We start from the raw sequence: 22532 nt of genomic DNA, 5'->3' as shown, positions 1-22532 counted from the left end.
AGCTGCCTCTGGAATTAAGGAAGTTCACAGTGAACTTCCTTCTATTACAGGAAGAAGCATGTGGTTATCCAGAAGCTACTCGGCTTGGAAGAGTGTTCTTTCCTTCAGACCATCACTTTTACAAAGTTCAAGAGTTGAAAGACTGTGACCTTGTATGAAACAGCTAGCTAGCAGAAAAGGAAGATGGAGATTTCATGATGTCCGGTAAGACATTTGCTGAATAGATTTTTTAAGTTCCAGGTATTCTATCACCTCTTAAGTTTGAGAAACTAACATTATCATGAAATCTATTAGCCTTCTGGATATTGAAAAATGAAACTCAAATGACTCTTTAAAAGATCTTTCATTCCAACTTCCAGTCTCTCTATCTCCTTCCACTGAGGCACTCCTGTGTTGTTAGGATATAACAGATGGTGAAAGATCTTCAGTCCCATTGCATTCATTCTTAATGGTACAACCATTGTACATGGCTGTACATTGTACATGGTTGTACCAATGGTACAACCAACGGTACAACCACATCACAGCTCAAGCAAAATGGTGAGCCGCTACTTAATGTAATGCAACTATCTTATTACCTCACACAAACAGAGAATACACTTAATCAGCAGTGAATCATGTGGTGGTATCTGAATCTTAGTTTTAAGAGACATATTGTCATAGTACAGAGGTTAAGCTTAAGGAAATCATTTGTTAAGGAAATGGTAATTATTCATTAAGGAAAAAAAAAATGGAAACTGTAGAATTCCACAGTAAGATGGAAAATGTCTGAGGAAATTGAAAAATTAGTGGTGCCTTTCAGTTCTATATAGCATTGAAGATAATTGACATATAAGTCATAAATAATGACAATAGAAATGTAGACTCTGAAATCACAATAGACTGTTATTTTTCGTATCAGTTAGATTTTTGCAGACCATCTAATACCAGTCCTCCTCAAGTCCAAATAAAACCACTGAGAAGATGACTAGATAATTTACTTTTTCTTTGGTATGTACCTCATTTTCAAAAGCTGTGAAAAAATGTGTATGAGCACACAGAAAAGGATTAGCCCTTCCAAACATATGTAGAAGTTTCAAAATTTGTGTTTACTGTTTTACTAATTAGATGATTCAACTGTGCTTTGTTAAAAGCTACAAAAGTTGAGTCACTCCTGCACAGAACATACGTTTAGTCATACAGTTGGGATATATTTAGAATCAAGGTTAACCATGTTCAGTTTGCAGCTTGATATACCATGGCCAAAGTTGAAACTCTGCTTCAAATGCTCAGAATGCATTGAGATTTTTTTTCAGGCCCTTCAAATCCTGAGCTATATTCAATACCATCGCAATGTCCCCGAGAACTGGGGAAAATTCTAAGCCATGAACAAAAACCAGCTTAGGCCAGGAGCAGATCTTACTGCTGAGGATAAATCCATCGGTTGTGAAGACACATTAACCATGTCTCTTGACTGTACCGTCTATCTCATGACGAGAAATAGAATATAGGGATAGAAAGTGTAAGGATTTCAGTTAAAAAAAAAAAAAAGAAAAGAAAAAAAAAGTAAATTAATAACTTACTAGCTTTACAGTATGTTTAACGATGTACACTATAAGGCAACCATAGGGTCCAAGTGGTTACTAATCAGCACAATAACAACTGAGTTCAAGACCTAGACACTGGAACACAACCTCAGGCAATAAACTAGTTTATACCAGTGGAAAATGATTTTGATCCACATACGGCTATGAAAGCATCAGTCAGAGTGAACTGTTGAAATGTCACTGTTTGCAAGTACTGTGTTTTTCTAAGGATTCTAGACTAATGTAAACTCTCAAAACTATTAAGTGAAAACAATAAGTGTTTTGATTTAAACTCCCAGGGAGCTTATTATTTCTAGAATTGTGATAGGATTACAAATTGAGAACAAAATGAGAAGATTTATTTTAACAGCATGAAATAAGCCCATTAATCATAGGAAACTATACATTAACTATTCCCCTTTCTCACCTGCTGGAATTTGAGCACAACATTTATTAAAATTACTCACTTTGATAGTTTAAATTAATTCCATTTTTTCTATTAATGCACCTGCTCCCTCTGCACATCTTGTTTAAGCACGTGCTGTAATTGTTAAAATGGTGAAGAGTCTTCCTGTGGTTTTGACTGAAAGGGGTTTAGATGCCTGTTTAGCAGATGCCATTCCTACTAAGAAAAAAAACACACTAGTTGTGCTGCTGTTTTGGTTGAACCACAGCAAAAACACTAAGAAGAATTTTATGCTGCTGCTTTTACAGAAGCAGAGACCAAAAAGGGAGAAGAGTGAGCTGCCATAGTCCATGCCACTATGAAGCGATGACTGAGAACTGTGCAGTGTCATGCTAGTTATCCCCACAGCAATTAACAGCTCAAAGCTGCTCCTATCTTCCCCACCTCCTTACTGTTGTATCAAAGTAATTTTCCTTGGATCTTCTTATGGATTTTTACTGTTCTCTTTACATCAGTGCGGTGCCTATGGTGTGGAAAAAAGACCAAAATAAGCCCCTTAAACTTTTACAGAATTACATGTAATATCTAGTGCTTCTTCACCAGATTATGAGTAAGGGCCCAGTGAAAGTCTCTTTTTATTTAGAGTAGAAACGTTTGGGTATAACTAAATTTTTATTGCACATGCAAACCAAAACCATATTTTCACTAAACTCTAAGTTAGTTCAGATGTGAGTTCAAATTCAACAATTTCTGTTGAGACCGCAATCATCAAAAGGTAAGTTTATTATACATTAATATATAATGTTCTGATAAAACTGAATTTTAAAACCTAATTAACATAATAGTGTCAGGTTTACTCCCCATCATTTTAAATATGAGCACTCTATGGAAGTAATTAATTGCCTAAGAGAGACCAACTTTCCACCTAGGGACAGTCACACCCAGTTTTGATATACATCACAGTGGAGAGATCAACAAATTGCTCTTACTGATAACACCAAAAAAATATAATTCCGTTCAATACTAAAGTAATATTTATAATCTATTTGGTGTGACCTAATGGCAATTCAACCAAACTATAAAAGCAAATTTCAGTTAGAAAGATTTACTCTGATCTGCCTAATCAAACCCACTCTAGTTCTTCTTAGTTTTGTATTAAACAGTTTTTTCCACTGCAAATTTTGTAATTTTGTAAAAATCTGTATCTAAACTCGATTTCATGTTACTGAATCTCAAGCACTATGTGCAAAGAATCTCCTTTGTGCAAGCCCTCTCTGCCTTGTGGCATTCCAAACCTGTCTCACTGGCATCCCAGGGCTCGTATGTATGTATGTATGTAGAGCTTAGGGATATGGTTTAGTGGGGACTGTTAGTGTTAGGTCGGAGGTTGGACTCGATGATCTTGAGGTCTCTTCCAACCTAGAAATTCTGTGATTCTGTATGTATTCCCCACATGAAGACAATCCAGAACAAAAGTCAATGGAATATTCATTTATCCACAAAACTTACTTTTTTCCAGCATTTCTTGTTGCTTTCTATTTCTTTTAAACTCCCACTGTAGATATAGTGGTTTACCAAGAGAGGTCACCAAACATTAACTTCACTTTTCCTCTTTATTTGACTCCTTTCCACTACTATCTGATCCTTTATTTTCTTCAGGACTGTGTGTTTGAAAAGAGGACAGCATCTTGTCACTCCTAGTTCTACGACCTAAATAGTTCACTAAAAATTATATTACCCAAGTGACCTTACAGTTTATTTATACTTTAATGTCTAACATGATTTCCTTTTTTTCATTTTCAATATGTTACTCTATAAAATTCATCCTCCTTGCTTTTTGTAAATGATTATCCTCTCGTAGAGTAAATAGGTGTCCTCTAATGTGATTCAGAATGTTTTTAGATTAATTTTAAAAGTTCTGTTTTCCAAGCACAAGTAACTGTAAATGTAGTTATTTGTCCGTGTTTATGGATGGATGCAACAGATGCTATTTCCTAGCGATGCCTGACTAAGTGACTGTGCCCACGTATGGAGGTTGTTAGCGTCTAAATAACATAATTTATATCAATAATTATTGATAACAGGTGTAAATGTGTCAATGCATAACAAAGTACTGTGTGTGTTTCCTTTAAAGTAAAATCAGATTAAATTTAGCCACAATGTCATTTTTTCAAATTAGCATATTCAATTATATTTAATAATTTTTCCCCATGAGTTACATGCTTCATTTTTTAACTATTCTTTATAATGAGAAGTAACTCTTTGTTTAATGGCAAAATGCTCAGACCTGTTCACTTTATTTCAGGTATTGACTTATTAGATAATCTGGCAAATACTAACATTGATTACCTTACTCTTTATGGACCATAGGTGTTTTTTCATTTTCCTTTTTGAAGTGATACCTCAAAAGATGTTAAAAAAGAAAAAGGATGATTTAAAAGTAATACAGCACTGACTCCACACTTGGTGAAAGAGTGGTTCAAAATTTAACTCTTCTAGATTTTTCATTATCTTAACACCTCACCTTTTAACCTGTCTTACCAATGAATATACTGTATAGCTCTGATAATGTATCTTTATAATGAGATCTCACCAGGAGCTTGTTACAGATTTCATGCTGCCACTACGATCTGCTCCACCATGATATTTCCACATAACAATGAAACTATTCACCCCACTCAGTAACAGGAAGTTTGTGAACTTGGGAGAGAGAAATATCATGGGGTTTTATTTCAAAAAGGAGGAAATCACTCCTGCAAGCAAGTAGAGCAAAATGAAGATCAAAGCCCTTTCACAATTCATTACAATTTTTTTTGGTAAACAAACCTTTATTTGTCACTGAATTCTTCATGTATACAAATAAGAAAGGGAAAACAGACTGAAGAAACTATCATATACCTTTTCCTCTGTAGATGAAAAAAAGAGAAACTGGTTCTCTTTTCTGCTTCTGTTCAAGCACATAATTTGATTTTCTATGGGCGTATATATTTGCAGTATTATAGTACGTAAGGAGAGGTCTTACAGGGATAAGCACAAAGCTTATTGCAATCTGGCCCTTTCTGTAGGAGAAAGTAGCTATACCTTGCATTGTTTTGCTTCATCTACTGATTCTCAGAATGCACAGGGAATAGAGAATGGATAATTTTGGATAATTAGAAGACTGCTATAGTGTAATCAAGAGTAAAAAAGATTTACACTGTGCCTAACTGTAAAATTCATTAACATAATATGTATATATCACAGAATCACACAGAATCACAGAATTTCTAGGTTGGAAGAGACCTCAAGATCATCGAGTCCAACCTCTGACCTAACACTAACAGTCCCCACTAAACCATTTCCCTAAGCTCTACATCTAAACGTCTTTTGAAGACTTCCAGGGATGGTGACTCCACCACTTCCCTGGGCAGCCTGTTCCAATGCCTCACAACCCTTTCAGTAAAGAAGTTCTTCCTAACATCTAACCTAAAACTCCCCTGGCGCAACTTTAGCCCATTCCCCCTCGTCCTGTCACCAGGCACGTGGGAGAACAGACCAACCCCCACCTCGCTACAGCCTCCCTTGAGGTACCCATAGAGAGCGATAAGGTCGCCCCTGAGCCTCCTCTTCTCCAGGCTGAACAAGCCCAGCTCCCTCAGCCGCTCCTCGTAGGACTTGTTCTCCAGGCCCCTCACCAGCTTCATTGCCCTTCTCTGCACCCGCTCAAGCACCTCCATGTCCTTCTTGTAGTGAGGGGCCCAAAACTGAACACAGTACTTGAGGTGCAGCCTCACCAGAGCCGAGTACAGGGGGATGATCACTTCCCTAGCCCTGCTGGTCACACTGTTTCTGATACAAGCCAGGATGCTGTTGGCCTTCTTGGCCACCTGAGCACACTGCTGGCTCATATTCAGCTGACTATCCACCATCACTCCCAGGTCCTTCTCTGCCTGGCAGCTCTCCAACCATTCCTCTCCCAGCCTGTAGCTCTGCTTGGGGTTATTGCGCCCCAGGTGCAGGACCCGGCACTTGGCCTTGTTGAACTTCATGCAGTTGACCTCAGCCCATCAGTGCAGCCTATCCAGATCCTCCTGCAGAGCTTTCCTACCCTCAAGCAGATTGACACACGCACCTAACTTGGTGTCATCTGCGAACTTACTGAGGGTGCACTCGATGCCCTCGTCCAGATCATCGATGAAGATATTAAAGAGGACCGGCCCCAGTACCGAGCCCTGGGGGACGCCATTAGTGACTGGCCTCCAACTGGACTTGACTCCATTCACCACGACTCTTTGGGCCCGGCTATCCAGCCAGTTTCTAACCCAACGAAACGTGCGCCAGTCCAAGCCGAGAGCAGCCAGTTTCTTGAGGAGAATGCTGTGGGAGACGGCGTCAAAAGCCTTGCTGAAGTCAAGGTAGACCACATCCACAGCCTTTCCCTCGTCCACCCAGCGCGTCACTTTGTCATAGAAGGAGATCAGGTTCGTCAAGCAGGACCTGCCTTTCATAAACCCATGCAGACTGGGCCTGATCGCCTGCTTGCCCTGCAAGTGCTGCGTGATGACTCTCAGGAGGATCTGCTCCATGAGCTTCCCTGGTACTGAGGTCAAACTGACAGGCCTGTAGTTTCCCGGGTCTGCCCTCCGGCCCTTTTTTTAGATGGGCGTCACATTTGCTAGCTGCCAGTCAACTGGGACCTCCCCTGATAGCCAGGACTGCTGATAAATGATGGACAGTGGCTTGGCCAGCTCCTCTGCTAGTTCTCTCAGTACCCTTGGGTGGATCCCATCCGGCCCCATCGACTTGTGCACATCCAAGTGCCGTAGCAGGTCACCAACCAGTTCTTCGTGGATAGTGAGCGCCACATCCTGCTCCCCATCCCCTTCCACCAGCTCAGGGTACTGAGTATCCAGAGAACAACCGGTATTGCCGCTAAAGACTGAGGCAAAGAAGGCATTGAGCACCTCCGCCTTTCCCTCATCTCTTGTAACTAAGTTTCCCCCTGCATCCAGTAAAGGATGGAGATTCTCCTTAGTCCTCCTTTTTGTGTTGATGTATTTATAGAAACGTTTTTTGTTATCTTTAACGGCAGTAGCCAGATTGAGCTCCAGATGAGCTTTGGCCTTCCTAATTTTGTCCCTGCACAGCCTCGCTACATCCTTAAAGTCCTCCCTAGTGGCCTGCCCACTTTTCCAAAGATTATAAACCCTCTTTTTTCTCCTAAGATCAAGCCACAATTCTCTGTTGAGCCAGGCTGGTCTTCTTCCCTGCCAGCTCGTCTTTGGGCATGTGGGGACAGACCGTTCCTGAGCCATTAAGATTTCCCTCTTGAAGAGCGCCCAGCCTTCCTGGACCCCTCTGCCCTTCAGAACCGCCTCCCAAGGGACTCCACCAACTAGTGTCCTGAGCAGCTCAAAGTCAGCCCTCCGAAAGTCCAATACAGCGGTTTTACTGGTCCCCTTCCTGGCCTCGCCAAGATTAGTGAACTCCACCATTTCGTGGTCACTCTGCCCAAGACAGCTCCCGACAATCACATCCTCCACCAGTCCTTCTCTGTTTGTGAAGAGAAGGTCTAGCGGGGCACCACCCCTGGTAGGTTCACTAACCAGCTGCGTCAGGAAGCTATCTTCCACGCTCTCCAGAAACCTCCTAGACTGCTTTCTCTGGGCTGTGTTGTGCTTCCAGGATATGTCAGGGTCTATATGAGGGTCTCTGGCTTCTTAATTTCTCTCAGAGCTGCATCATAACTGATACAGAATGAATGAGTCTTAGGCCTAATTCTATAAATCTAAAAATGTTCTTGTATTAGTAAATAAAAACAGTAAATAAAAATCCTGGTCTGGATTAAATATTTAATAAGAAGCCATCGGTGACACTGCTGAGAGCAGAAAGGAAACCGCTATTACATATTCACATATATATAATTCACATATATTTAAAACTTGCAGCAAGCTATAACAGAAGGTTGTTGAACTTCCACCTCTAAAAAACCTGCCAAACGGATACATTGATTTAGACTTCTTGCTGGATATTTCTATATATGGAACATTTCAGCATATATTCCCCCATCATATAAAGTCTCTAAATCAAATATATCAAAATTGCATCATCTTGAGGTTCTTAGCTCATAGAAACCATTCCAATTATGCCTTTCCTCCACTTTGTATCCCCTGTGCTCTGCTCATTTTTGCTTTTAACTTCTAATGATGCAAAAGGCTATTAAAGTTTGTGAAGAAATTCATTTCCTCCTATAGAAGCAGTTACATAATATAGTCTCTAAGTAAGGAGTGAATTTTAACTGGACTGAGTGATCCTTTCATGACGTATTCAGACTTTTTCTTCTAATACACCCTTGAAGTTTGACTTCATAAAACATATTTGTAAACACCCATACCTAAGTGTCTACACTGAAGTGCTGAATTCTCTAAATTGCAATCCAGAGAATGAGAGAAGAATGAGAGAAATTCCTTTCCCTGCATCTCCTTTTGTTTGCTTTTCTAGTAGCTATAACACAAATCATCATAACAGCTACAAAACTCATAGAAGCAATCATTGTGTTCTCAGATTTTTCTTGTAGACATGTACCAGACTTTAAACAGTTTACAGAGTTTTATTTATTTATTGCCTTCTGTGCTATGCTTATTTACTGTGATATAGTAGCTTACTGAATTCTACTGTTGCATTAATCAAAGATTAAGGAGCATTTATTTTTACACTAATCTGAAGGATTTCAAGCAAACAGGCAAAAGTACTGGTAGATAAAAAGTTATATGTATTTTATGTATTATCTGAAATTGCACACAAAAAGAATACAGACCAACCCATTTTTAAGTGTGTTTCTTACTGGACACTTTATAAACAGATTTTTATCTCTAGCCATTCCTTGAAGTCAATGAAATCAAACTATAGAAGAAGTTGTCTCACAATTCAAGAAATATTGCATGATGGTAGTCATGAGTCACAGAATAAGCTTACTTGTAATTATCTTTCTTTTCATCTGCAGGAGATGATATCAAAATTCTTAATGCAATGCCCTGTTATTCTTATAATGCAATTCTCCTGAAAACTAGTATATGAAATCAGTTGAACTATACTTTGTGGATTGGGTGGGTTGCTTTGTTTTGTTTTACTTGGACAATCCAAAAGAAAAAAAAAAAAAAAAAAAAGTGATATGTGAAAAAAAGAAATAAAGCTGTCCTTTCCATGCACTGGAAAGAACATATTTTTAAAATAACAGACATTTAAAATATCCAACTTTATGAATAACGTCTTTTTAAGACCCGGTTTTGGACTGATATTACTGAAGAACATGTCAGAGTCAATTGGAATGTAGAGATGCTGATAAAGAGTAGACTTTGTAACAACATTTTTATAAAGATGTAATTGCTATGTGGTTTTATACCTTTTTATGGATTCAGCTCCAAGAGCAGAAGAAAGACATTTTACCAACCTGTGAAGACAAAATGTTAAAGAAACAAATTCTGACATACCCCCCAAAAACTTACAAACTTCTCTGAGACATTTATGTGACTAAGGTTGATTGATGTTTTCTCTTTGAAAAACAAGTCCTCTTATGAAGACAGTGAGTAGGATTTTTGCATATTTAGAGGTGCTGTTTTGGCCTAATTCATAAACTTTTCTCATTTGTCAGATCACATCTTTTATTCTTCGTACATTTGAAAGTTTAGTAAGTATTCAGAGGTCTTCTTGAATTGTGAACCATTTTCTTCTTTTTGAGTGCATAAATGGGTGAAAACAGTATGTAGAAGACAGAATGGCACTTGTGAAAAAAATGGATTTGAATATCAGCATTATTTTATGTATATATAAGTTGAATGAAAGTAAGTATAACTTAGAAAAATAACATTATTTTAACTGTTTTTTCTTAAGCATGTAACCTTTAAAATTTTAACACACCTCCCAGTCCTGGTCTCAGGCGGTTATCATAACCATCCAGCAGACGGTCCAATATTCTGGTAAACACTGTGGTGTTGTCTTTAAGTTCATCTTGTGATGAGGTTTGCCCATAGCTGTAGTACAGAACAGTTAAAATTGAAAAACAGTAATCAACCAATAAACTTACAAAACAATAATTCCAAAACGTGTTTAATCTTACTACTACTGACTTATGGTCACAAAATCTCCTCCATAAAACTACAATATAGAGCTTTATAGGGTCTTTTCACTTAAACATTTTCTTTTTAATTGTATATTTTTAGTAAAATCTTACAAAACTAGTACCTTTCCATAAACGGTGAGCAAATATAACTTAAATTGCTTAATGTTTATTTCATTATTAATTAATGTTTTTAATATTACAACATGTTCTTCAGTAAAAGGCTCATTTACAGCAAAAGTGTTTAATTCAATACAGTCATAAAGGGTTTGCATAAGAAAGATACAGTAGTTTAGAACACTGATATTTAAGTACTGAAAATAAATGCTAAAACAAAAATAAAACCCCACAAAGATATCCTTACAAGTAAAGCATTTGAGTGTATACTTTCATAGAACAATATATAATTTTGCCTTATTTCCCATTTTTCTCTAGTGATTTCATTCAGAAGAATGTCTCCAACTTTTCCTTACAAATGTGTAATGGAATCATCTGTTGATATGGAAATTTATCATGTCTATAAAGCTTCACTTACAGATCCCTAATGTACATCTCTAACTCAGATAAAGGTCCTGAAATTTTCATTGAATGAGGATAGAATTAAGCTCTTTGAACTCTGCTACCAACATCTTACTTCCATCAGTAGAAATCAGAATGAAGTCCTTGGGCTTGCTGGTTTCTGTCTGCTGCAAATGGCATAAGAATCAAACTTTTTTTGTAAATCTGAAACCTTCACCAAACACCCTGTCATGGATAATTCCCTTAATCATTGCTTACAGTTGTCTTAAAGCCAAACCCAGTACTATTTTTTCATTCAATGCTGGGAAGACTTCCATTATCAACACGTGTACTCATCACAACTGAAATACAAAGTGCTGCCTTCCAAAACAGCACTTTCTCACACTTGCTGCTGAACTGGATCAACATTTCAATACCAAAAGCTTCTGTTAGGATCAGTTCTAGCCACACAATTGATTCTTTAGGCAGCCTGTTATCCATACAGCTCTGGTGCTACATGGGTCTCAGTGCTCTGCCAGTCACTCCTGCTTTCACCAGCGAAGACCACCTTGCAAAGCATATTACTGATATTCAAAATAATATGTTTCTGTCAAAATACCTGCAACATTATTTTATGTAAACCACATCAGTCAGGTATCCTTGTGTATCTCGTGTGTATCAAATCATCTTACTTGTATCAAATCCAGAAAGAAGGAGGAAAGGTACACTGATACTGTGAATATAGATATTCTGGAAATGCCTCCAAGCTATGTTGGAGTTCAGATTTCAATAAATAATGCTACAGATTTGGACAAATTTTAAAACTGACACTCAGAGTATGTGACTGTTGAGAACAATTTTCAGGGTGTTTTAATGCATACACATCATTGTTCCTAACGAAGAAGACAAAATCTCTAACAGTTTAAAAAAAATAAAAATACTATGAATTCCTTCTAGCCATATATCATATAATTTCACTTGATAAAAATTAAGTTGGTCTATACTTATTTTTTATACCCATAGTTGCATTTTAAGTCACAGATGTTATTTTTTAATTTTTCCTATATGTTACCAAATAACAAGTTCTCCTGCTGGCTCCATTGAGCAGTATCTTTCAAAGGATCTTTTCTCATACATCTTATGTAGAATTGCAACAGAGGACTTTTCACAGGATTAAATTCTATATTACCACTCACCACCAGTAAACAAGCTGCTGCACGTACATATCTCAAGGATAGCAGAAGGTCATCAGGATAAAGGTGGCAAAAGGATATAATAACACTTCAGAAATTCTAGGGGTAAATAAATGTGTATATTTGCAGGAGCGGCATCAGAAAGATGGTTTAGTGACAGCGCAACATGAAAGGATGCAATACAATACACCGCTTCCATTCTGGCTGACACATTTGTCAGTACCCTTACCTGTTCCTTTCACCATTTTTTCAGAGGCAAAAAGCACCATTAGGTCTGCTTTTAACTGACATATGGTCACAACAGGAAGAATCTGAACATTTGTATACCTATAAAGTATACTGTAATTCCACAGAGATTGTAATTTTTCAGTCAAAATAGTCATGTTAAAATATTCTTAATGCCATTTTGTTTGTTTTTTTTTTGTGTGCTTGTTTTGTGTTTTGTTGTTGTTTTTTTAATTTATTTTTCATGAAAAGAATGAATGATACGGAAAGACTGTTCTGCATCACAGACACTTTATCTAATTTGATGATTTTTTTCTTAAAGAATTAACAGTGATCCAGAAGAAAAGGCAAGCAAAGTTACTATGACAAAATGACTTTAAAACAGATAAACTTAATGTAAATTATGTACATCTTGAGGAAAATGTGACTGTATATGATTGTGTTCATATTAAACCACAGTGTAATAAAACACTGTGCACTAACTCCATCTACAGGTCATTATAATAGTGACACACCATAGAATTTTTAAATACTAGTCAAATGCATTTAAATTCTCACATTAAGAACAGACTTGCATACATTACAAATACAATAGATATATGCCTACACATATATAGGTACAGATACAGCTAAACAGAGTTTCACAAAATTCTCTAGGTAGGCCAAATGAAATACTTCGTGAATACTTCAAATCTCACCTTTCTTAATATATTACCAGGATAAATTTATTTCTTATAAATGTTATCTTTATTCCAGATGACAATTGTTGCATTCATCACCTGCTTTTATTCTTTTTTTTCCTCTCCCCAAGAGAAAACACTTGTGCTGATGAACCTTTGCCCCTTTGCCCACACCTTTATATTTAAATACTTCAGGGTAGCCGGAAGAAGAGTTTATCTAGAGCCACTAGTGTATAAGAAGACACTATGAACATCAAGGCAAATACATCCTTTAGGTATTACTACTGACAATACAAAACTGCTAATACTTTTTGGTCATTACGTATCATTATTGGTGGGACTTTAATATTTTTAAAATCCAGAAATATATTTGTGAGTCTTCTCGAATCCCTTTACTGAATTCTGAATTGAATAGAGTACTTCAAGTATACTCCAAACTGCTTTGTAGTCTTTAGTTAATCTATTAGTTGTTAGGTAAGCTGTCATACAATTACAAATGATAGTCACTTTTAGATTGTGACTTCAACATGTATTTCATAGAGATTCAGTACAGCATTGTCTTTCAAATGCATCAACTGTTTGGGTGTTTGAGTTTGCAAATGTTTCCTTATTCAAACAGTCCCCTTCCCCAGGAAGGTTTGCTTTGGCTTTGCAAGAACAGGTACTAAATCAGGTCACAATCCTGACCCAACCAAAAAATAAAAGTTTTTCCTTGCTTGTAGGGATAATAAAGTTAATAAGTAGCACTTTAATTAAAAAAAAAAAAAAAAACAAAAAAACAAAAAAACAAAAAAACAGCTAAATTACTTTTTTTTCCTCTAAAGAAACTTTTATTTCTGAGCAGTCATTCTGTAAGAGTATAAAGAATTGCCTAGGTGTTTTAAAGGTAGTTTAATTTGTTTCAGATAGCTTTTGCTTTTTTTCATTCACAATATTGAAAAAAAAAAAAAAAAAAGGAAAAAAAAAAAAAGAAAAAAAAGATGTTACGCAAACAAATTGCAGTTTTCTTTCAATCTTCTCTTAGATTTAGCTGGGATTTGAACAGGGATTAACTTTCCCCAATACACTGAGTAGTAGTACAGCCCTTGAAATATTTGCTTTATGCTTCTATATTATTTAATAGCAAGGTTCCTAAAATATGTAGGTGCGTTAAAAAGTATCTCCTCACCTTCTTTCAGTCAGTGCATTTAGGAGGAGGCTCCAGGCCCAGAGGCAGTCACAAAGCACCAGGATTCTCTTCATGGCGGACTCTGAAACTGGAAGAAAAATAATCATCAATGACTCCTGCATTAAAACAGGTACAGTGGAAAAAGAACATCCAGTTTACGCAACTTTTACAAAATAATTTGATGTCAGACAATGACCTCACAATATTCTATTTCATGTCATTCAGTATAAAGGAGCATGGCCATGGCTGTTTTGTTTACCTTCTGCTTTTGGACATGGAAGCCTTGGGTGGGATTTATTTTGTGGTAAGGAGGCATTCTTGTCAGCATTATTCTTGAACTTAAAAACAATTACGAATTAAAGCTGCTGTCCACGAAGTCTGTGAGAGTTCTTATTCAGTTTCTTCCTGTATTGCAAAAGTGACAAGGCAGCTCCCTAATGTTTCCAGAGAATGAGTGTAATTGTTTCTTGTTTGACTTGAAGCAGCCTGAGTCCTTCCACAAAGGTATCAGCATGTGGCTGTGTGACTGAGGAGAGCGGTGCTTCCATCTCAGCCCCCGCTTCACTTTGGTGTGATGGAAGCGACTTTCTTTCTACCACTCCCCCTTCCCTAAAATATTTGTGTCAGAGAAGGAGTTACAAACACCAGATTCTGACTGTAATCTACTGCTAGGTATGCACACTAACATTTTTGTCAGGCTAAAGGACTCAGTTCATAAAGAAACCATGTGCTTACACACCATCTCCTAAGTCTCTACCAGTCTCTGATGGCTGCAAGGAAGTGTTTTTGCATTAGCAGCCTTTTCCTCTTCTCCAAACGTTTCCTGTCCTCTCCCCAGAGTGAGTTACTCTCAGCTTACCTTTGAGTAGAAAGTAATAAAACCCAGAACGTTTCTTTTGCTTTCCAACAAATCATAAAATACAAAGTTAGCTGGTATTTGTAGGTTTGGTGTTCCAGATTCAACTGATTCCCCAGGAGATGCTGCAGGTCTCTTTACATATCTCTTTACATATCTATACTGTGTGCAGGAATCCAGTCGATTTTTAACATTCATTACATTAAATAAACAAAATCTGAAGCCTGTAATTTCCCCACGATAGTGGAGTTTTCCAAGTGCCTGAGAATATGAAGCACTGTTCATGGAAATGTTTTGTATCTTTAAATAAAGCTACCCCAATTCACTGCACGCTCTCAGAGACATTTTAAATCAATAAAATATCATTACAAAGCTGCCTGTAAGCAGTGAGATATAATTAATACGTTTAAAGACAAATGATCATCAGATAAGCATCGAGTGGGGATAAGCTAACCTAACTGGGTGGGAAGGAGCTGAATGTGGCATGAAAGCAGGAATAATGATTTTCAGGGATGAGACTGCATCTGAACTTGTGCTGCGATCAGCCCCTTACAGAGAGAGGCAACATCTGTGGCTTCAAAATTTGCTTTCTCCGAGTCCTGCCAACTTCTGCCTTTGCAAAAGCCTTCTTGGGATAAGGAATGGAAAGTGAATTATTTTGAACTATCTTGATCTGTTGAGCTCTGCATGCGCTCCCCTCCAAGCCCCCCAACACCAGCCCCTGCTTCAATGAACCCATAAAGGTACTGAAAACCCAGGACAAGGAAAAGTTTCTTGCAGCTGGAAAAAAAACAAACGTTAAAGACTTGCACGGAGCGTCAGACAGCAGCAGCCCCTGCCCCCGGCCTCCCCCAGCCCGCACCGCCTGTGCAACCAGCGCTGGTTTTCCCCTTGAAAATGGGAGAAAGCCACGCGTCTGGGAGAATTCCAGCAGCGCTCACTGGAAGGAAGAAAAGAAAAGAAAAGAAAAGAAAAAAAAAAAAAAAAAAAAAAAAAAATAAAAAAAAAATAAAAATAAAAAAAAAAAAAAAAAAAAAAAAAAAAAATAGGTATTTTGATGCATTGTGACCCCCGGTGAGAGATTTTCACAGTTCTGAGGTGCAAATCGCGACTTGTTTTCCTCCCGGCATTTCAACTTTGTATTTCCCCCTCACCCTGAGCAAGCCACCCCTCCCACCGCCTCCCTCGAGAGAGAGAGAGAGGAGAAAAAAAAAAAAGGGCAAAAAAAAAAAAGCCCCCAACCCCATAAACCTTTTCCAAGGGGAGCGGTGCAAATCCGTCCGCGCTCAAAGGTGAAGAACCCCAAATACATTTAACCACCCATCGATCGCTGCGGCTTTTCCAGCCGGAGGGAGGGAGGAAGGGGGGGGGGGGAGAGGCAATAAAGCAAACGCCAGCGGCCGCCTGTACCTGCGGAGAGCGGGCGGAGGAGCCGCGCCTGGCCGCGGAGCCCGCAGCAGCAGCAGCCGGGGCGCGCTCGGGGGTGCGCTCGAGTGCAGCCGCCCTTGCCAAGAGCCCCGCGGGTCTGCTGCCCGGTTGTGCCGGGGGTCCCCGCCCGCCCGCGGAGGCTGCGCGGCTCCGGCCCCGCCGCTCACTCCGCCTCGGCCGCGCGGCTCCGGCCCCGCCGCTCACTCCGCCTCGGCCATTGCCGGCGTCGCCGCTGCTCCGCTCCTCCGGGCTTTTAGAAGCCAAATCTCCCTTGCCGGTATTCCGGCCGCCGCTCTCTACAACAAAAGCTTTCTCTTTAGCAAGACAGTAGTAATACGTCCCAGGGTAAACCGGATGTGAAATAGGCTGTGACTTCATGCCAGAGAGATTTTATTTTAGAAAGGAAGGTGGTACCAAACTCTCGTCTAGAGACCAATCCGCCCATTTTTTATATGCAGCACAATTTAACTTTCAGTGCTCTCGCCCTAATCCCTTTCTCTCTGGCTGCAGCCTCAAATCCTTCTCCAATCTGCAGCATTATTGTTATTGGAGGGGGTAGCTGCACGGCTGCGCGGGGGGGGGGGGGGGGGGGGGGGAGAGAGGGGGACGACTGGACTGGGAACCTTTTGACACCTACAGTTTACAAAACACTCTATTTTAAGGGCCGTGCATTACAAAAATACAAGCGGCTCGCGTTAGCGTTCAACCTTTGATCAAGCATTGAATCGCGGCACAAAGATGAATGAAGGCTAGCTGGAAATGTAGGAGATGCAGCACTACGCGTGTGCGCCTATAGACCGCATACACCTACCGAGCCGGGCCGGTAGCCTATGCATGTAGCCAGATGGGGCCAGGGATGCTTTGCAATCCTAATTAACCATAGGTAACCTGCGTTTGGGGCCAGACCCCGAGGAAACCGGTTTAGGGACCTGCTTCCCCCCACACACACCTCCCGGCGCTGTCCCACGCCCTTTGCCGGTGGGCGCCGCGTTTACGGGGAGGGCCCCAAAGCCGTGCCCTGTGTGTCCGTCCCGACCTCCCCCCCCCCGACCCCCGGTGTCCCCCGGGGACGCCCCCCGCAGCCCCTCGGGGCGCTGCAGCCGGGACAGCTTCCCCAGCTCTCGCTTCTGCCCGGGCCACGCGTGGGCTCGCAGGAGCAGGGCCGGACTGGGACACCCCCCCCCCCCCTCCCGGCCTCCGGGAGCAAAGCGGGAGCGCTGGGAGGGCGCCGCTACTCGTGCAGAGAAGCGACGAGAAAGTTGGGTGCAGCCGCCCCACGAGCGCGCCGCGCAGCTGCTCACCTGCGGGCACCGGTGCTCGGGCTCTAGGCACCTCTCATCGCTCCCAGCCTTCTGCTGAAGTGGCAGGCGCTGCGAAGTGCCGGGAGCGCGGCATGGTCAGCTGCCTCAGCTCTGCTCGGAGTAAAGATAATACCAGCTCCTCGCTATCTGTTACTTATAAGGCGCTGCCAGCATCCATGGGGGGAGAAAAATCCTCGTATTATATGCACCTACTGGATCTCAAATACTGCTTACTTTCCCTCTTCCCCTCCTATTGCCATCACCGATCCAGTTTCTGCTCCTTCCCATGATGCTGCCCCAAGGGATGCAAAATCCACGTATTTTGCCAGAGATAACTTGAGTTAGTATCCTATGTCACACTTAACCTATCTATTGCAAGCTTTACCCAGGTTTTTAAATCAAATATTGCACAGTCTACACATACTCACAGAACACATGATTTGTTTGTTTTTGTAACAGCATGAGAAGGATTTGATTTAATCCTACAAACCATAGCTAAGGCTGGCAATAACTTCCAAGGTGGCAGTCATTTTGGATGAATGCCTGACTTATAACAGGCTAAACACTGCAATGATTTCCCTAAGCACTAGGAAAGCAGGTTTTTTTGTTTGTTTGTTTTGTTTTTAATCAAAGTCCCTTAGTTTACCAAGTCCTGACAGTTCTTATCATCAGCATAGCCACAGGTTATTTTAAAGAGATCTGCAATGGACTTTTTACTTTGTTTCCTGGCATCTGCAATGTAGTTCATGTTAGTTTGCTTCAAGGTTGTTAGCAGTGCACAGAAAAGTAGGGAACAGGAAAACCTAGTGACTTCCCAAGGGAATTTTAAATGAGTTTTCAAATAATGAACATGCAGACTGTCTCTTAGTGGCTAAAGGTATTTTCCAAATATGCAATGTTTTCACGTTCTTTGCTAATATATTTACTATGCTTTTATTCTTAACGTGAAATGTCAGAGTTTTGCTTAAGCAACAAGTAGGCTGAGATCCTTTCCTGGGTTTACAAAAACAGTACAAGGTTTTTTTGTTAAAGTACATGGAAGTTGTGTATTGTAAAACAGCTCAGATTCCTTGCCCTATCACTAGAGAGGTAATTACGTTATCTACAATGACCTTGTGTGTGTATACACACAGAATCTCTTTTAGTCTCGACAAGTAGTGTGTTTGCAAAAATAAATACATTTTCAACATAGCTCCAGTATTTCACTTTCCCCTTATTTCGTATGAACAAATAAATTTTATGTATATTTGCTGCATTTATATGTCTGTAAACAGAGAGACAGACAGACAGATAGAGTAAAAAATAAATGATTCAATGGCAGAGGTTCATGCACCTCTGTGCCATAAAGAGCAAATGGGTAGCTGGAATAGCTTCAGAGCCAAAGAGACATAACCTCGCATCCCACATTTTCCCCTCTTGAATTATTTTAATTGGTATATAAACAATGGCAACTGTTTTTATTTTAGAAAAGTGTCAAGGGTTACACAGGATGGTCTTTGCCTCCACAGACATGAGTGCTGCATACCAAAGGATGACATGTTTTTCTGAGTTCTCCCTGGGTGAAAATATTGACCTAAAATTGGAAGTGGTTCATTCTGTCTCTAATTCTCATCTGCTCAGAAAGTAGGACAAAACTATTTTTCCTCCATGGCTGAGATTCCTGTCCATCAGTGCTCACATGTAACCCAGATTTTCTCTTTTCTTTTCAAGGGTTGTTATCACAGTTATCATGTCATTCCATAGTAAATGCTAAAAATATTTGGATGTAATCAAACAAACAGGCTGTTTTGTGATGGACCGTGGTAACAAAATAACTGACTTTTAAGGGAAAAATCACAGAAGAAAATGTCTAGTCTTTTAAAGACAAATATAATTTGTTGTTAGCAACAGGAATGCTCTTTCAAAGAACAAGTGCTAAGGGAAAGACACATCGCATGATGCTTATTTTCTTTCCCTGTCCTACCCAAACACAACTAAGGGTAATGCATTTATCAAGTCCAAGACTGTTAGGGATTCACTACAGATCTGTTGGTATCTCAATATAAGCTGATGTGCATCTCAGTGGAAAGTGTTATAGTCATATTTGGAAAGAAGATTATTTTTTTCCAAGCCAGCTTTATGTCCAGAAAGTTTTCAAAATGATGGTATGATGTTACAAGATAGTAAAGAGCTAAATCCTTTAAAAACAATATTATTAAATCTAAACAGTCAGCCCAAACTAACTTGGCACGACTTCTATGTGCAGTGCTCTGAGCTCTAAAGTTAGTGTAAGTGATTACTAGCAATCAAGTTAAGCCAATTGAATCCTATTTGGGCAAATTAAATTAAATTAAATTAAAATTGGCATAGAGAAAGATTTTTATAGTAGTGTAAAAGTTTAAAGTATTTAACTCCTAATTTACCACTATTTTTTGCTTTTGAATTTCTAGTAAACTCTTTTTAAAATCTGGCCTATTGCATGAGTATCTGCATCCTCTCTCTTTAGAGGTGTACATAACACCTATACAGAGGATTTATACAGGTCACCAGTGCAGGATTATTTTTTTTCAACATTTTGTTTTTCATATTCTTTGTGTGTGCTAAATATACATATGTTTTGTTTTAGTTTAGGAGTCTATATAAAACAGCTGACATTCTACAACAGACACAATGTGTCCTGAATAGCCAAGGGATTTGAATAAAGCAAATGAAACTCAGAGATTTACCGGCACACAGCAAATCAGATGAAGAATTAAAACAGAAAGCCCATCTGCTCCAGAGCTTTGAACTCTGTTATTTACAAGTCTTGCTTGTGTGATTACACAGAAATATTTTGTTAAATATATCATTTGAATTTGATTTGTAATTTAATGTGTTTCAGAAATATATCAAAGAATAGCTATTGCCCTTTCAGTAGACATAATAAAAGTGTTCCTTAACTTTATTTTTTCCTTTACTTTGCAGCCACTGTAAAGAAAGCAGGAAATATCATTGTCACCTCATGTTTTTACAAAAGGCACATGATGAGCTCAAACAGAAGTTCACTCTCATTACGCCTCTTTTAGTTCACAGTAGGGTTCTATCCAGTGCCTCTTTCCTCTTCAAAAGATGAGTAGAAAGAGAAGAACTTCCAGGGAGATACAAATGAGAATCTTCACGAAACCAAGTTGCACTATTTTCAAAGAGTCAATCTGAGATACAATGCCCATTAAAGAAATATGAGCTTTCTAGATCCGTGTTGAAAATTAAAAGTGGGATGTCTTTGAATCCATTATCTATTAAAAATGGAATAAAGATGTAAAATATCTGATGCCCGGAAACCTGGAGATGATGATTTTTAAAGTCTCCAAATGTGATGTTTCAAATGGAAAACCTTACTTTCTCAGAATTTCTAATCCACAGAAACAGCAGTTTCTTTTGCCTTCCCTTGCTGTTGCCAAACATCAACCTGGAAAGCCTAGTTAATAGGAATTCTTGCCTGATGTCAGAAATGAAGAATGGGATAATCTTCTGTTTTCTAAAAACAAAGAAACAAAGCAAAGAAAATCCACTGCAGAATTAACAAAAACCACGAGAAACAACAAAGGCCAAAACTGGGAGCCTGTAGGGATTACAGGAGCTTGGTAAATCCAGTGGTGATCACTGACCAGATCTTTTTCAGGAAGCTTTTCTTGCAACAGCTGGATTTATCTGTATTGGAATACAAACACCGTATGTTTTTATTCCCTGTTCTCTAACTCACTGCTTCCGATGAGGTGAAGTATTTACTGTATATCTACAACTTTCTGGTGCTTTCATAGAACCGTTAGTGTAAATTTAGCAAGCCTACTACATCCAGAAAGCTCTTCCACAGAAGATGGTGTGTGCTCTTGTCAATTTACTGTTCAAATATACTTCAACAGTGAGTGATTTTGTGGCTCATTGGCCTTCCAGCTCAACATTTGGAAGGAAATGTTTGTTTGAGACTCAAATCTTTGAATTATGACTGACAATTTGGTGTACTAAACAACAGTTCACATTCCTAAACAACAGTTCCTATTCCTATGGACCAATGAGCTACCCTGTAATTTTGTAGTTACTTGAGAAACAAAATCGATCCATAATGATGATTTCTCCTAAAATCAGATCAGGTAAAATCTATGTAAACAGAAGAACTAGACAGTTCTAGAACCTTCAAAGTTTCTTAAAGTTGAAACTTTTTCTTTTTTTCCTTTTAAGAATTTATATAACAATAGAACATTCAGTCCATTAATAGGCCCTTGTTACTTATTACTTGCAGGGAAAGAAAATCAGTGAACATGAAAAGAAAATAAATATTTCCAGACATTAGAAATGGTAAAATACATTTTTTAAATGAAGAAAAAACTACAGCAGAGAAAAACACAGTTCACCATTTTCCTAGTATATACATGTATATATTTGCCTTTGATTGAACTAAAAGATGGAGTGTCAGAATATCTCAGCCTGAATTCAGACAGATGCTTAAAATGTGTTTAAATCCATCCCTATTCAGCCAAACACTTAAAAATCCAGGTAATGCCAGTAGGCCATAAGTATTCTTAAACTTAAATGAGTTTAAGATACGGAGATGAATTTTGCTGCTTTGGAAGCCAAATACCCTTCTGACTTCTTTGGTGACCTTGGATACATTTAATTTCTTGGTGCTTTTATCTAAAATGAGAACACTGCAACCTGTGAAGTTCAATTAGCCAAAATTCCTGTAAATTTCAGTGGGATTTTTTCCAGTGAGTGTAGTGCTATGTTGAAGCTTTCCTGCAAATACTCTTTAGGAACCATGGAAAAGTTTATGAAGCAAATGTAATGCATACATTAGCTAGTCAGGTGCTGGCTCCCACTGCTGTAGAAGCACACCATGTTTGATTCACCTGTCCTATATTACACACCTTTCCGCACTTAAAGACAGTAGCCAGGAGGCTCTTCTGATGAGTTTGCCCTCCAGCTGGATATACCATATGTTTCCTGCCTGCTGGTGTTGTTGCACAGAGATACACTCGTCCAGTTGCAGTACACAGGCAAAGGACTCTTGCATACATTGTCTTGATCTCCAGTTGGAAGCCTGCTGTAGAAAAAAAAATGAGAATATACTGGGACAATAATTAACAAAGTAGTAGTGTAAT

General features: G+C 39.1%; 1 protein-coding gene across 3 annotated transcripts in view; it reads right to left on the bottom strand.

Moving 5' to 3' along the window:
* The window catches only part of GABRA1 (gamma-aminobutyric acid type A receptor subunit alpha1), a 42566-nt gene extending 26373 nt beyond the window's left edge, over window positions 1-16193 (bottom strand). For 2 of the 3 annotated variants that reach the window (XM_032197235.1, XM_032197236.1), the window contains exons 1-3: window positions 16097-16131; window positions 13831-13918; window positions 9868-9980 (exon numbers count right to left, since the gene is read on the bottom strand). In XM_032197235.1, the coding sequence (XP_032053126.1) occupies window positions 9868-9980; window positions 13831-13904 (187 nt within the window). In that variant the 5' untranslated portion in view covers window positions 13905-13918; window positions 16097-16131. Of the gene's footprint in view, window positions 1-9867; window positions 9981-13830; window positions 13919-16096 lie in introns of all 3 variants that reach the window. The other variant, XM_032197237.1, reaches the window with a different exon arrangement.
* Between the last annotated feature and the right edge of the window lie 6339 nt (window positions 16194-22532).

The sequence above is a fragment of the Aythya fuligula genome, chromosome 14 (genome assembly GCF_009819795.1).
Source record: "Aythya fuligula isolate bAytFul2 chromosome 14, bAytFul2.pri, whole genome shotgun sequence".
In the NCBI taxonomy this organism is placed as follows: Eukaryota; Metazoa; Chordata; class Aves; order Anseriformes; family Anatidae; genus Aythya; species Aythya fuligula.
Note: the sequence above shows the minus strand (reverse complement) of the source record. Positions and strands in the feature narration are given on the sequence as shown.